Source organism: Melanerpes formicivorus, unplaced genomic scaffold (assembly GCF_026170545.1).
Source record: "Melanerpes formicivorus ecotype bairdi unplaced genomic scaffold, bMelFor1.0.p_v2 SCAF_5, whole genome shotgun sequence".
NCBI lineage: Eukaryota > Metazoa > Chordata > Aves > Piciformes > Picidae > Melanerpes > Melanerpes formicivorus.
The window spans coordinates 11,195,871-11,211,499 of NW_027142357.1; the positions used below are offsets into that span (position 1 = coordinate 11,195,871).

General features: G+C 41.5%; 1 protein-coding gene across 6 annotated transcripts in view; it reads left to right on the top strand.

Annotated features, from left to right (window-relative positions):
- Positions 1-6,911: 6,911 nt before the first annotated feature.
- Positions 6,912-15,629, top strand: part of TRPM8 (transient receptor potential cation channel subfamily M member 8) — a 46,300-nt gene continuing 37,582 nt past the window's right edge. For 5 of the 6 annotated variants that reach the window (XM_068138084.1, XM_068138085.1, XM_068138087.1 and 2 more), the window contains exons 1-3: positions 6,912-6,996; positions 10,073-10,177; positions 11,526-11,599. In XM_068138084.1, the coding sequence (XP_067994185.1) occupies positions 6,955-6,996; positions 10,073-10,177; positions 11,526-11,599 (221 nt within the window). In that variant the 5' untranslated portion in view covers positions 6,912-6,954. Of the gene's footprint in view, positions 6,997-10,072; positions 10,178-11,525; positions 11,600-15,629 lie in introns of those variants that run through there. The other variant, XM_068138086.1, reaches the window with a different exon arrangement.

Consider the following 15,629-nt stretch of genomic DNA (forward strand, 5'->3'; position numbering starts at 1 on the left):
CAACCTTAGTGATACTGTGATACTGTGATAATTTATCACTGAAGTATGTGTGTTTCCTTTTAAAGAAGGTCATTTTGATTAAGCTTAGTTTTCAAGGAATCACTGAATGTTGGGGGCTGGAGGGGACCTCAAAAGATCATCCAGTCCAACCGCCCTGCCAGAGCAGAATCACTTAGAGGAGATGATGCAGGAACACATTCAGGCAGGTTTTAGAATATCTCCAGAGGGGGAGACTCCATAGCCCTCCTGGGCATCCTGTTCAGTGTTCTGTCAACCTCACAGTGAAAAGAATTCTTTCTCCTGTTCACATGGAACTTCCTATGCCTCAAATGTTTTGTTGCAAATATGAATAGAATTTGTTGCTACTTTCTATTGCACTGGTTAGGCCACACCTCGAGTCCTGTGTCCAGTTCTGGGCCCCTCAGTTTAGGAAGGATGTTGACTTGCTGGAACGAGTCCAGAGAAGGGCAATGAAGTTGGTGAGGGGCTTGGAACACAAGCCCTATGAGGAGAGACTGAGGGAGCTGGGGCTGCTTAGCCTGGAGAGGAGGAGACTCAGGGGTGACCTTATTGCTCTCTACAACTACCTGAAGGGGGGTTGTAGACAGACAGAGGTTGGTCTCTTCTCCCAGGCAACCAGTACCAGAACAAGAGGACACAGTCTCAGGTTGCACCAGGGGAAGTTCAGGCTGGAGGTCAGGAGGAAGTTTTACACAGAGTGAGTGATTGGCCTTTGGAATGGACTGCCCGGGGAGGTGGTGGAGTCGCCGTCACTGGAGGTGTTCAGGAGGAGACTTGACAGGGTGCTTGGTTACATGGGTTAGTTGATTAGGTGGTGTTGGATGATAGGTTGGACGCGATGATCTTGAAGGTCTCTTCCAACCTGGTTTATTCTATTTATTCTATTCTATTATTATGTTTGGAAAACTGTCACTGCTGAGTCCACATCTTAAAGAACTGCTCTGTAAAACCACAGGACTTCCCTGTGATAGCCATCACAGGATTAATTTTGATTTTGATCCTGGTTAAACTCAACAAAATCCATGCAGCTGTAGCAAAGGTAAGCTTGTGAGCTGACTGCACCGAAACTGGTGGGAGTGAGTATTCAGCTCACTGGTGTGTTTGAGGCGAGGGGCTTGCTTGGGGAACTTTATTAGGTTTTAAATTATTATTATTTTTTTTTTTCAGCTGATCTGAAGTGTTCTAAGCTTTTCATCTCCTCCTCTCTATCCTTTCCTCTTCTCTCTCCTCTTTTTTGAAGCTTGATGAACACTTTCTCAGAACATTTCCATCACGTTAAGTGCATAAAAGCTGGAGGTGCACAAGTGCTAGTTACTCTGAGCATTCATAAGCTGAAAATTACATAATTAGTTTTGGTGGATTTCTTTTATTTTTAAGGCTTTTACAAAAAGAATCTGACAGTGTTCTGTTCATACCTATTAATATTTCACACCAAAATGCACTTCTAAAGCTTTCTGGGCTAACATGCATATCAGAATGATTTCACCCATTGTTCTCCAAATGCAATGCACTCTCACACTTCAATACAAGTGTCTGCATTTAGGAATCAAAATTGTTCAAAAGGATTTTAAATGCCTGGGAAACTGAAGGGTAGAAAATAAGAGAGGGTTAGGACCTCATCTTTCTGCTCTGTTGTAACCCTGCTGTCAAGGCTGGTCTCTGTATGTTTGCAGGGTCACACAATTGCCTAGGAGACTGTCTTCTGTAAGTGAGACTAGCTGGAGTAGTAAAAGGGACTTCTAATAGATTTAAACTCTGTCAGTAATCCCTTTTTGAACAGTGGAAATATCTGTAATTGCCAAAATATGGTAATTTTGCCCTAGGTTACATTCTCTGTGTTGTGCTATGTAGTGTGTCACTGCAGACTTGATGGAATGTTCTGTTATGTACCTTGGAAAGGCAAATGCCTGAAACTAACAAAATTGCATTCAGGAATTAGTATTAAATCCTTGTGACTTGAGCAGCCAGCCAGAAATGTGCCATTGTACAAGGTTTTCCATTCAAAATAAGCAAGAATCACTGGAGCTGGGTATTTTTTATGAAACTCTATCTCCAGCACCTGCCTTCCTGAATACAGGAAGAAAGGAGTAACCACAAAGCATTGCCTGCTTGCAGAGCTGTCTCTCTTGAGCAATTGTCTGCTCTTTGGGCTTTTCCATGATTCTTAAAGAATCGATTTCTGAAGAAGCTTGGCTATCCCATGTTTTTGTTGCCAAAGTTGTACTGTAATGGAGCTTATCACACCTATGCTTGATGTAGGGCTCTGGTATACTTTGAACAGTTTTGTTGACCTGACTTGCAGTGAAGAATGTATTCTGCAGTTCCTCTTTTTATAGAGCTTTGATATAACCCAGAATTTAAGCCAAGAAATTCTCTTGTCCAAAAGAGATCTGTTTGTAATGGCTAATAAGTGTATCCCAGGGGTCCACACACAGAGAAAAAGGAGTCAGATCTCTTTGCTAAAGAAAAGGGTGTGTATGTCTATCCTTGTACTTTTTTCTTGATTTGAAGTTTCCTCTGCTTTATCTCAATGCTTTTGTGGAATTGCTAGAGTGTTGACCTGCCATACATGTACCAGCCCCAGCAGCTCCTTAGCCAGAGCTAGGAAATGGTAAAAGACACTAACAGAGAGCTTCTCACCTTTGCTGAGAACAACTCAGTATTTAGGAAGCTAGGTGAGGTAGAGAGACAAAGGGCATAGAGTTGAAGTGACAGGTAAGTAACTTTATTTCTCCCCATGGTGCTCATGCTCATTATGTTCAAGGTGCTTTTGAGGATAAGAAGTGATGAAGTGTTACCCCATAGTTCACATTTAATAACTTCTGCTGCTTTTTGCCCCCCTCCTAACACTTGAAAAATGCAACAAGCTGGAAAACATAATGGGAAAGTTTTGTTCTCTCCAGTGGTTAAGAATTAAGAATCACAACACAAAAAGGGTAACCTCTGCTCAAGGTGAGTACAGTTTGAATAAAAAGGGGGAAAGTGGAACTTTTGTAGCAAGCAATAAAGGGGTGCAGAAGTCAGGTCATTCATAGTAAATGAATTTCTCTGTGCAACTCCATCAATGTCTGTTTCCTGCCCTGAAACAGGAAAAGTGTTAACAGCTTGTAGCCAGAGCAAAATAAATAGAGGGATTTCCATGGAAGATATGTTCTTTGTGAATCTGTGTAACACTTTGTTTTAGCTTCTCTAATTAGTAAGTACCCTGGCTGTTCTATGACACTACTTGGTGTTTTGTTTTCTCTAGTGATCCATGGGGAGAGTTCAGACAAGGGAAGGACAGTGATTAGCACTCAGCAGAAGAGGTATTTCACTTTTTGCCCATTTGATTCATCCTGCTTCCATAGTGCTGCAAAACCCATCTGTATTTTTATTCAGGCCCTTCTGTGTGTTTCAGGTTGGAATGAATGACCCAAGAATTCTTTCAGACGAGGTAGCTACATTTTGAAACCCCAGATACAAACTTCCAGTAAGACGTTGTCTTTAAACAGTGTGCTAATGATGTGTGACTCAAATCTTAGCCAAAACCAGCTTTGCTCCTAAAAAGGAATTCATGGCCAGTAGTGGTGATTTTAGTGCTGTGAGCCCGTGACAGTCTCCCTGACATTAAAATTTTGCGTGGGTTCATTGAAGTGGAGGTAACAGTTAAAAACCTTACAAAACAAACTTCACAAGATAATTAATACATTGTTTTACTTCACAGATGCACTGTCAATTCAGTCTTCACCTAGAAAAAGGCCCTTGAGGTCATTGTAGCTCCTGGGATAGAAGGTAATTCACTGAAACCACTGAGATGAGTCCCATAGTACCCAGCCTTCTGCACAGTGAAGGTTGCAGGATTCAGAAATTCCTATAACTCTTCCAAGACCATTTACCTTGAATCTGCTCTTTTTTTTGTTATACTTTCTAAAAATGATTGTGAATTTTACTCCTGTGCAGAAGTATCTTTCTTCCTATGGTCTCTTCTCTGCCCTCAGTACAATGGAAAATGTTTTCATAGTTATGTGAATTTCCATTTCTTAGTAATGCACTCATGCTGTGTTTTTGTTTGTTATAACTTATTTTGCTGTACTTTAATTCCTGCATAGATAATGACATTGGTGGTCCTGAAGATGAGGTCATGGAAGCATAGCTCTTTGACCAGGATCCATAGTAATATCTTTTCTATCGCTCACAAATATTCATCTCTGTTGCAAATCAGGAGTTATATACTTGATGTGAATTAGGAAAGACAGCAAATTCTGTCCAGTTTGTCAGATTCTGACTGAAATGTCTCCAGTGGAGACAGAACTGATTTAGCTGGATACAGTAAATATTAGTGTATTTGCTATCACTTGGTAAAATTACTGTAGGTTTGGAATCCTTGCATGTGTATCCTCAGACCAAGAATGCAGAAAGGCTGAGAAGTGTGAATTATTGCCAATGAAGCAGCTCTTGTCTCTGGAAAATATTGATCATCGTTGCCCAGGTAGTCTAAAAATTTTCTGACACCTTGAGAGAGCATCACTGATTTACATCTGATGTGCCAGACATTCCCCTGGAGCTGGGGGGCGGTTTGCTACACTTTAGAACCACAAAGTGACCCAAAAATCTGTCTGCTTTCCAGGTTTGCTATGAATAATAGGAGCTGGTTTGTCCCCAGCTCTGCAGCTGCTCTTTTAAAGGGATGATTGAGCTCCCCATTTATGTAGTCATTAGTTTCTCTTCTTGAGAGTAATCAGGCAGGCTGATTTCACAGTGACTTACTGCAGCTATAAACCACAATCAAGATTTGTCTTCAGTACTTCAGTAATGTTGATGCATGACCATATTGCTACTGTCTGCCCCTGAAAACTGTTCTTGTGATGACAGAGGTACAGAAGGGATTTAGCTCCCTCTCAAGATTAGCTGCAAGCCTTTGATATGTTTCTGTATGCTTCTTAGGAATAGTGGATCACCTGGATAACTTCTTTGTGCTGAATACACATGGTAGAGGCAGGTAGGATGGTGGTCCCTGGCCCATGCTGTTCTAGAAGTTTCTCTCATGGATGATGAACCTGCATCCTTCTTTGTTGAGCCTAGGCTGAGTAAGAAACTAAAACTTTTTGTGGCAGTTTGGTAGAGACAGCAAATAACATACAAACTGTAATAGCCTCCAATATTTAAACTCTTAGCCATTTTTTTACTATCAGTTTAAGGTAGGCTTTGTAGCTCTGACATGATAGGGGAAGTGGAGAGATCTGAGTGAAACTACAGACCTTAATTTATGGGGTTATTTTGTGATCCTACTAGCATTTTATGTCTAAGATTCTTCAGTCCATTTACTATTTATTTCTTAGTTGAACCAATTGGATATGCCAAGAAGGAAGGAAAATGAAGCAATGAAGTGCATGGTAGCTGTATGCTGACAAGTCAGTATCTGCTAGTGGCAGATGTAGCTTTTAGATGCTGCATTGCAAACTTAAACCTCTAAGGGAGAACTTATGCAAATGCAGATGTGTGTGTGCCAAGGTGAAGTGAGATTTCAGGTAAATAAAGGTACCACAAGAGGAAAGATTGCTCTGAGGCCAGGCTGAAAAAGTACAGCTCTGTTGTTCCCCCCTTCTGCCTAACTCTTCAGTTGTTCAGCCTCTTGATGCTGCTGGTCTTTGGGGAGTAGCACTCTGCCTCGCTGTGACTGGAATGAAAAGGGCATCTGAGACTTCTTGCTCCTGCTCATGTGAAAGCTACAGAAGTACTTTGCTGAGCTTTTTTGCTGATTGTGCACCTACATGTCTTAACTCGCAGACTGCTTGCTAAGAACAGACTCCTGTGTGCATCATTCCCTCCATTTGGTTTCTAAGTGGAGAGAAGACTGGAGCTGGGTGAGCAGAGGGAGTCCAGTCCATGGCACCATGTTCTTTAGTCTAGATGCTCTGAGGTCATGCGTCAGAATGCACTTAGATAGTTTAAAGACACCCCTGATTACCAGGAAATAGCACTATGAGCTTTTGATCATCAACAGAAACTCAAAACATCTCAGCTTGTTTTAATGGTTGTGTTTTCAGCAGCAGATATTTAATTGCAGTACCTACCTGTTCCATCTTGGGCCTTTTGAACACCATGGCCTTTGTGATTTCCATGTGTTGTTCTGGGATTGTGTATGGGTTAGAAGCTTCTGCCCTCCAGAGCTGGATGTGGTTTTTCCTTGCATGTTCATTCTCTGATGCCAGGTAAAACAGAATTGTGGGACAGTGCTTGAACTGGTGGGACAGTCAAATATGTCTCTGGTGGGTGATTAGAAGATTGTAGAAGGTTCTCCAGCAGCACACCGGATATCTCTGCTTTCTGCATGGAGAGCAGGCTGGGAACAATCCAGGTCTCCCAGGAGTCACTGTGAATACCACAATGGTAGAAATTACTCTTTCCGAAGTGAGAAAGTTCAAGGCAGAATAAAACTTGATTACTTCATACTGATGAGTGTCACATTTAGGAGTAAGATTATCTTGTTGGATCAGAAAAGCAGTTGTAAAATCCTCCTTGTACTCACCAGTGTTTTCAACAACCTTCTATTGAATTAGGTTAATAGGTATTATTTTAGAGCTGTTTCATTATCTGTTGATTCATTAAAATCTAATTATTTATTCCCACAAGCATTTCTTTATAGTCCTGGCTTTTTAATAGCACTGTTGATTACATAAATTAGCTGCAATATTGTTATCAGTTTTTGCAGCACATTGGCAGCAGGTAAGACAGAAGTACTGTTCTTCTCTTACAAATGACCTGCAACTATTATTTCCTGCACCCTCCTGCAATTATGCCTGCCTTCATGATTAATTGGTGAGTAATCCTGCTGTTGCTTGCTCCTGTGCATTATCTTTTCCTCTGTGCCCTCCCTTAAAAGGAAAGTATGACACAGATAAAAAAGGTGGGGCTTTGCAAGCTGAAGTATATCAAAACCTTCTTCTTTGAGTAATGATTTCAGTAGGATTGCTGGGGCATATTCTGGAGACTTTGGTAAGTCCACCACAGCGGTATGTGATTAGGAGTTGATTTTTCTGTACTTATTTTAAGAAGCTGAAGTTGAGGTAGCTGTGCAGCTGAAGTTTGACAACATCCTTTTCTCTTTGAAAGCTTTCATATACAGCCAGCTGCTACAGTTATGTTAACACAAATAGTGGTTAGATTTATCTGAAAGCTTTCTGAAAATGGAAGCTGTTCTTGCTTTTTCAGTTGCAGGGAGAAGATTTTTAAGGCCTGTTTATTAAAGTCTCTTTAGAACTAGATTTTTGTTGTTGTTTGTTTTTTTTCTAGTCACCTCCTAGCTGAAGATTTCCTTGGAATATGATCCTTCAAGTGCTGTAGAAGCCATAGTATTAGTCTTACGTTTCAGGGGATTATTCTGGTATTTATCTAATGGTTATTACTCTCAAAATATGTTAGTTTAAGAGAGCTTTAATATACTAAGCTGTGATTTAAAAATGTTTTCCTGTGCATTTAATGGGCTGGAAATGTGATAGAAAATGAACTGCATTTGCCTGTTATGTAGACTACAGCTGTGTCACATCTCTTAAAGTACGTAAAATTGCTCTGTTATATCTAACACCCATGGAGTTAATGAGCTTTGCTCACAAATATCAGCTGAACACCATGCTGGCAGTGCAGTTATTCAGAAATAAAATTTAAAAGTTAGTCCAATGTTTTTAGGGTTTATTTGTGCTCTCCCTAAGTTTTTTACTCTTCCCCCCCAGTTTGTTTGTAGAATATTCATTCCTATCAATTATTTAGAAAGCAGTGAGGCAAGCTTGAAATCCTTTAGTATTTGGAATGAATAATTCAATGCCTTTGTTTCCTTTTAATCTTCTCTTCCTACAGTTATGTCCATAGTCACATTTCTCATGTTAATTTATTTAACAAATCAACAGGTAAAGTAAAACGCTGTCAATAAATAAGTTGCATAAATGTACTGACCAAAATGTACTTCCCCCTGGGGAACTTGTACCTTGAATTACATCTTTGACAACATCTTTTATACTCAACAACAATCATATGAAATAAGAATGGCTTCCTGGGTTGTTAGGAAATATGTTTCCCAATGCACAGTTGCCAGCCTGTAGTAAAATAAATTATTAGGGATATGTGTGTGTGTGTATTTGCTTTGCTTTAAACAGTGTGGTGGTTTTAGGGACAATACTCTCAGTAGTTGTCTTGGTCATTACCAAAGTTAGCAGTTCAGAGGGGTAGAATGACTGCTTTGTGGATGTAGCTATCTAAATTCCTCTGGCAGCGTGTTTTTGCAGAAGAGGAGCTGCTAGCACTTTGATAATTGCTTCTCTGCTTCTATCTTGTGCCTGAAAATTGACCTTGTGCTAGCTCATGTCCTGCTTGGGGAGGCAAGGAGGGTTCCTAAAATGTTCAGAGTGAAACCTGTCATAAACCCAACACTGAGGTCAGCTGTTCTCTGTAGAGATTGCTTGCCTTGTTTGGAAATGCAGTGTAAGAGCTACTAGTCTTTTATTTACCTGATCTGCTCTGAAGTGAGTGTCACACAGAGGAGGGGGATGTTACTTTCAGGATGCTGAACTCCTTTGAAGAGTTTGTAAAAAGCCAGGTGGGCCAACAGACAGAAAACAAATGGTCCCATACTCAGGGAAGGTAAAGACAGGCTGTATTTGCCCAGGCTGTATAGCCAGACTATAAAGCTAGAATAACTTTGCTCGGTCTTGCATCTGTCACTGAATATGTGATGCCAGTCAAGTCCCTAAATGATTCACAGGTGGTTCTTTGGACCTCACTTCATGAGTGCCCAGTGGCTCTGAACTAGTCTTGGGAATGCAATGAACAGAAATGGTAGTTTGGCTGCTCTTGACAAGCTGCTAGTGCTTCATATTCCTTTAATGGATCCCTTCCCATTTGGCCAGCTGAGACAGGAGGTCACTAGTGCAAGAACACCCCCCCACACTCTTGGGATTCACCAGCATGTGCATATTCACAAATCTCTCAAGCACCAGCATTGCCTCTCTGTTTGCCCAGCACCCCTGGCTGGAAAGTTAAAAAATAATTTAAGGTAAGAGAGACTGCAGTGATCAGGCACAGGGCTCAGACAGGCACACTCATAGTCCTTTGCATTCCTGTTTCTGTCTATTTCTTCTTTGTTGCTCTCTGCCTGCCTTCCACTCCACAGCCAGCAAATTTCCACTGCCCTTCCCCACCCCTGGACCTCAGGTTTGAATCTTCATCTCTGCTTGCATGAAGCTTCTTGCTAACCCATCAATTATTGTGACTAACAAGGTGCTTTTTCTTGCTTTGTCTCCATGATGCTTGATTGCCACATTTGAGCTTCTGTATATTTTACGCACAGCTTCTGTCTTTTCCTTAGTATCCTATTTGAGAAGCCCACCCCATCAGACCACCTCTCTGCAGTAAACATTCCCACATTCCACATACCCTTATCAATTAGTGTGTTCAACCAGATTTGGGTCTCATCATTCCCTCATCTTTCAGCCTGGTTTTCCTCTCTACATGTTCTTTTCTTACAATTTCTTCTTTTTTGTAGCCCTCTTGGCATTGAAAGGGCCCTTGAGCAGATATGTTTAAAAGAGTAGATGCTCTCTCCTTCCACAGACCCTTGCAGTTTCTGGGTAAATAAAGACACAGTTTCAAGCTGCACCAGGGGAAGTTTAGGCTCAAGGTGAGGAGAAAGTTCTTCAAAGAAAGAGTAACTGACCAGGGGAATGGGCTGCCCACGGAGGTGGTGGAGTCCCTGTCCCTGGAGGTGTTCAAAAAAGGATTGGACATGGCACTTGAAGCCATGGTGTAGTTGTCATGAGGTGTTAGGTGTAAGGTAATAGGTTGGACTTGATGATCTCTGAGGTTTTTTCCAACTTGGTTGATTCTATGAAATAAGAAAAAAAATATTTTCTTTGACTATTAGCTTGACATTTTAGGAATAAATACACTTCCTAATTTGTCATGCTGGATTTGAGTAATCTCTCCCTTGACTTTCTATGCCACTAAGTCATCTTACTGGTTTTTATCTAGTGAAGAAAATGACCATTGCTCTTTCATCTCTTCCTCTGCCATGCTCTTTCAGGTTTCCATGGGCACCATGAGGCACCGAAGAAATGGCAATTTTGAGAATTCCAGACTCCTCTATTCCAGCATGTCTCGAAGCATAGATGTGTCCTGCAGTGATGCTGTGAGTATCTGGTACATCCTTGATAAACTCATGTGTTGTCTTAGGAGTGGGCCACACTGGTTATGAATTGGGTCATGTCAGGAGCAGGATGATTTGTCACTTGTCCCTTTATGGAGAAGGTTTCCTAGCCAGTGATGCTTCAAGGAATAGTGGTGCTTTGTTGATATAGTGGAATTGTAAAGATATGTTGCATTCCTTTTGATCCCTGTAACTTGCCTTTTCTCAGTTGCTTCTGGTTTCCTGTATTTTTAAACCCCAACCTCTACAGGAACTTGATGAAAAAGGTAGACAAAATGTCACACAATCACAGAATTGTCAGGGTTGGAAGGGACTTCAGTGATCATCCAGTTCCAACCCCCTTGCCACAGACAGGGACACCTCACACTAGATAAGGTTGCTCAGAACCCCATCCAATCCGGCTTAAAAATCTCCATATAACATGTAATATATATATGACATATAATGTTAAACTTTCCTTTTAATGATTTGCTGATTGCAGGGGTTGTGGTGGCAGATTTCTTGCTTTTGATGGGCTACAAGAGGCCTAATAACTAGCTCTTAGGTTTTTAGCAAGTGGTTTCCCCTGCTACTCAAATTTTAGTCCTGCATTATTGTGGCTTTTACCGGCTAATTATGTTCCCTTCCACTTTATTTTGGATATTATACTTTTAAATGCTTTTCTACTTGGAATAACTTCCTCTAACTGCTGTTTCACTACAGGTGTCCTATCAGAATGCTAAACTATAGCTATACGTTTACCCTTTTCATTTCAAGCTAAATCTTGGCTTGCAAATCCAAGCTGTGCTTAAAAACCAAACTGAGTTCCCAAACCACCAAAATTTTATCAGCAAGGGAGACTTTTTTTTTTTTTCCTCCTCACTTACAGAGGCAGATTAGGAATGAATTTGTTTCCCACATTTGAAAACTTCCCCTGCTGGTGGAGTTTCAGGGTTAATACAAGAGTTAATGGTTAAAGAAGCTGCGGAGACTTTACATTCCACTCAGCTTACACAAAGTACAACTTCAAGGCATGTAGGTCTCTTCCTGGTGTCTCTGTTTTTTTTTTCTCTGTTGAATTTAAGTAGTCTCTACCTGAGAAGTTTTTGGTTTGGTTTAATTGTTTGGTTTTCCCTTGGCAAGAGACATTGTCATAGTCTTTTATGCAGTATCTAGGCCCTTTACTGTCAATGTCCATCTGTGCTTTCTAGCTGCCTTCCACCATTTGCTTTGAGAAAGGAGACTTAAGAATTTGCATCAGTTTTTTTCCTACCTAAAGTGACTATGCTGTCATTGTTTCTTCTGGTTAATAAGTTATCTAAAGTAAACTTTTCTTAAAATTATTTTCAAGGACTTGGTCAGCTACATCCAAGAAAACTTTAAGAAGAGAGAATGTGTCTTTTTTACAAAAGACACCAAGTCAATGTAAGCAGACTTTTTTTTCCCCCTCTTGTTTTACAGGTGTGGGAGGCTGGTAGCTGAGGGTATTTTTGCCTGCTGAGCCATGTGGCTGAGGTTGGGTGGGAAACAAACTTTGCATGTTTTGGTATTTTTTGGCAAAGAGTCTGAATCTTGCAGTGCAACCTCCCCTCAGTTTGTCTTGTACAGCTCCTTTCATTATCAATGTTGATTTGGCTGGGTATTCTGCACTGGTTGCCAAATACGTTGGAAGTGTTATGGTTTGACAGGCACACAGAGTGCTTTTCCCAGCTGCAAGCCAGTGCACTCCAAACTATCTTGATTGCACACTCCATCAGTAAAGATTTTTTGAGCCTACCCCTCAGTATATGTTTATCAACTCTATACATCTACTACTGTTAATAATATGCACATTATAAAGTGTGCACAAAAATAGCAATTAAAGAAAAAAAAGGGACAAAGATGAAATAAACACTAAAGTGTACCACACTTTGGAAACTACTGCTTTATACTCTGGAATTCATGTTAAACCTGAAAATCTATCACTTTGAGTGATAGATTGCATCAATCAACTTGATGCAAAACTGGAGGGCTGACCTTCATGCTGTCAGCATGTTCCCAGCAGCTCTGTCAAAGGTCTTCAGTATCAAAGTCCCTATTTGAAATGTAATTGTGGCAATATATAGGTGCTTTTAGGAATGTAGGACCAGTACTGGTATTGGTGTATAAAAGTGTATGTATGTATCAGAGGTTTGCATACTGTTCCAGTGAGCTCATTTTGATGAGGAATTAATTGCAGGGACTACAGGTGGAAATAGGTACAGCTTTATTTAATATAGAAGGTGCATGAGGCTGCACCATAGCACTGCAAGGCACAAATCCCAAAGCAAGGCATTACCCCTTGAGGTACCCATGAAACACCAAAGCAGAGCCCCATCCCGAGTAGAGTGCAGCTAACTTACCCTAAGCACCCTATAAGGAACACAGCGGTACCGAGGATCGCAAAGTGGCAGAGCTGACCATCTCCCATCCAGGCAGGTGTCCCTGCGAGACCAAGTTGTGTCGTGTTGGATTGGAGAAGCGGTGGCTCCCCAGTAGCCATCGCCAGGTTTTTAATGGTCCCATGGCCTGTTCACAGGAGGCTGGGTCTCGGAGTGAAAGCCCTGCCCCTATTTCGCAGTTGTTATGTAACTCCTCATCCTACTGCTCATGTGCACAGCCCCTGCAGGGGGTCGCACACTCCCTGCCCAGCAATAGCCTTCCTCATCTTTATCTCCCTCAGGTCTATTAGTGGTCAAGTGAGAGCTTGAAGGTCTTTCATGGTCATCCCAAGATGTCAACACATCCCTATCCCCCCTCAGTTTCATAAACAAAGGACCCCACAGATATGTTTTATCTGTTACCCTTGTCATGCACCTGGGAGCTTTTGGGCTCCCACTAAGCATTCCCAGACACCCCTGGGCAGCTGGGCACAAACACCAATTATTCTCAGGCAGCCCTTGACAGCTGGCTATTTCTAATCAAACTCCAATTAATTCTCCCCTGCTACACATACTTCAAATTTTCCTTTCAAACCCAAATCACAAATTCCATGCACACGCCTTTACAGCAGACACGGGCAGTCACTAGGTTTTGCTCACATTGATTGTCTCTTAGGATAAGATACTAGGCCTGCTTGATTTTCAGGCACAAGTACATATGCAATGCAAGTTTGATGTCCATAACATTGCTTTGGGTGGTATCTTTTCCTTTTGTAGTATCAGTAAAAAAGTGATCAAACTAATGCAGCTGCATAAGTTGTAATATAGAGCTCTGAGGGCTCTCAAAGTAACCCCATTCTCCTCTGAAGATGAGAGGAAAAATACTTCGAAGAGAGAGACAGGGAGGGAGGGAAATTAGTCTCATTTCAGAAAGTCTTACTTAGGGTCCTCTTCTGCCATCTCAAATGGGATGTCTGGCAAAGGCCCAGCAAAGGATAGGAGAGCTGGTTCTTATCAACTTGCTTCCTAGAAGTCCACTGGGAAAGGATTGCAAGTCATACTCAATACTTGCTGGGCTTTTTTTGTCTGCCTGTTTTTAAGAAAAGGTGGGTTTACTTTGAAGTTACTCTACTGCAGTGGAATACAACAATCCATATAAATGTTCTCTCCTTCTGGGAGGCAAGCTGTGACTTACCTTTAGAACAATCTTCACAGGAGGACATTACTCAATCTCATGCTTGCAGTCTGTAGGCTGGCTATAAAGGTCAATGTAAGCACACAAATTAATGTTCTCATCTTAATCCTTTTGGGTCAATGCATTTTTTTTTTCTCAATATATCCTCCTCTCCCTATGTTGTTACACTGCACATTTAGCAATAGCATTATTCCTCTTGCTTAGTTTATCCATCTACTTTCTTGTGCTAAGTAACCAGGTAACTGTTTACCTCATGTTGCTTGTTAGAGCACAGGGCCACACTTGCTCCCACTTGTTGCTGTTGACATTGCTTACTTCACTTGGCTGACTGCAGTTGTCAGTCAGTCCTCTTGTTCATAAACTATGGCCTCTTTTCCATTCCATTTGAGGAATCAGGAATATAGACTATGCAGAAAATTGTGTGGATTGTTTTCCCATCTTTCCTAACTAGCCCTACATAACCAAAGCACTGATTCTTCCTTCTCTTTATGTAGTGCCACTGTTGGTGAGGGGTGCACTGTTGGTGACTGCACACCATGCCCTGCATGGTGGTGAAAACATACTAGGAACACAGCCAACTGGCTGCAAAATCTGAGATTCATGTATTCATAGAATCTGTCTCCTGTCTTTAGTTGGCAAAATCTGAGATCATTCACTCTTCATGTGAATGTCTTGGGTGCAATTAGACATCAGTCAGGCCCTGCGTGTGCATGGAAAATGATTACACTTAGCAATCATCCCGCTGATTTCTTTATATCTGATTAAGAGCACAAAAAAGCAAATAAACCACTTGTACCCATCAAGTTAGCAGAAGATATGGTCACATCTGGTAGTGTCTGATGCCACATTCTGGTTTATGTTCTTCATTTCTGTGCACAGTTGTAGGGTTTCAACTCTAGCTGCTGGTGACCTACCTTGATTTGTGATAATGAGAAATGCTACATCTAGAAGATTTATCCAGCAGTGTCAGCTCATCTCTGAGCACAGCCTGGCTCCTGAGGTGTATGCCACTCCATTGCCCAGTGTTAGACAAACAGAAGGAAGATAGAATCAGAGCATTCTTTGGGTTGGAAGGGACCTTTAAAGGTCATCTAGTGAAACCACCCTGCAGTAAGCAGGGATATCTTCAGCTTTCTCAGAGCCCCATGCAGTCTCACCTAGAATGTTTCCAGAGATGCGGTGTCTATCATCTCTCTGGTCAACCTATGCCAGTGTTTCACCACACACATGATAAAAAATATCTTCCTTGCATCCAGTCTGAATCTCCCCTTTTAGTTTAAAACCATCACCCCTTTTTCTGTCACAACAGGCCCTGCTAAAGAAACCTGTCCCCAGCTTTCTGCTGGGCCCATTTAAGTGCTGAAAAGCCACAATAAAGTCTTCCCATAGCCACCTTTTCTACAGGCTGAACAACCACAGCTCTCAGCCTGTCCACATAACAGAGGGGTTCTAGTACCCTGATCATCTTCATAACCCTATTCTGGACTCACTCTAATAGCAAGTACTGCTTACCACAAGGAGAGGGGCTGGTCTCAGCTGAGAGGTGTCTCATTTGTCCTGTAGTAAGTGAAAGTGCACCCATGTCCATCTGATCCATAGCTCCATCTGCTGCTTGGCTTGTTGTGTTGGTACAACCCTGCTTCAAGACTTTGAACTTGATGTGACTGCTAGAACACTGTGTGTTCTACAAGCTCCCAGTTTGTTGCAAAATAACACTTCTTGAAATGTCCTGATTGAGCAGAGGTTTGGATGGTGACATCAGCTGTGAACATTTTATTTTTCTTGTTTCTAAATGTACCAGAGCTCACTGTCCTGTGCTCAGGATGATAACCAGGTGGTTTAATATCTATTTATTCTTCTT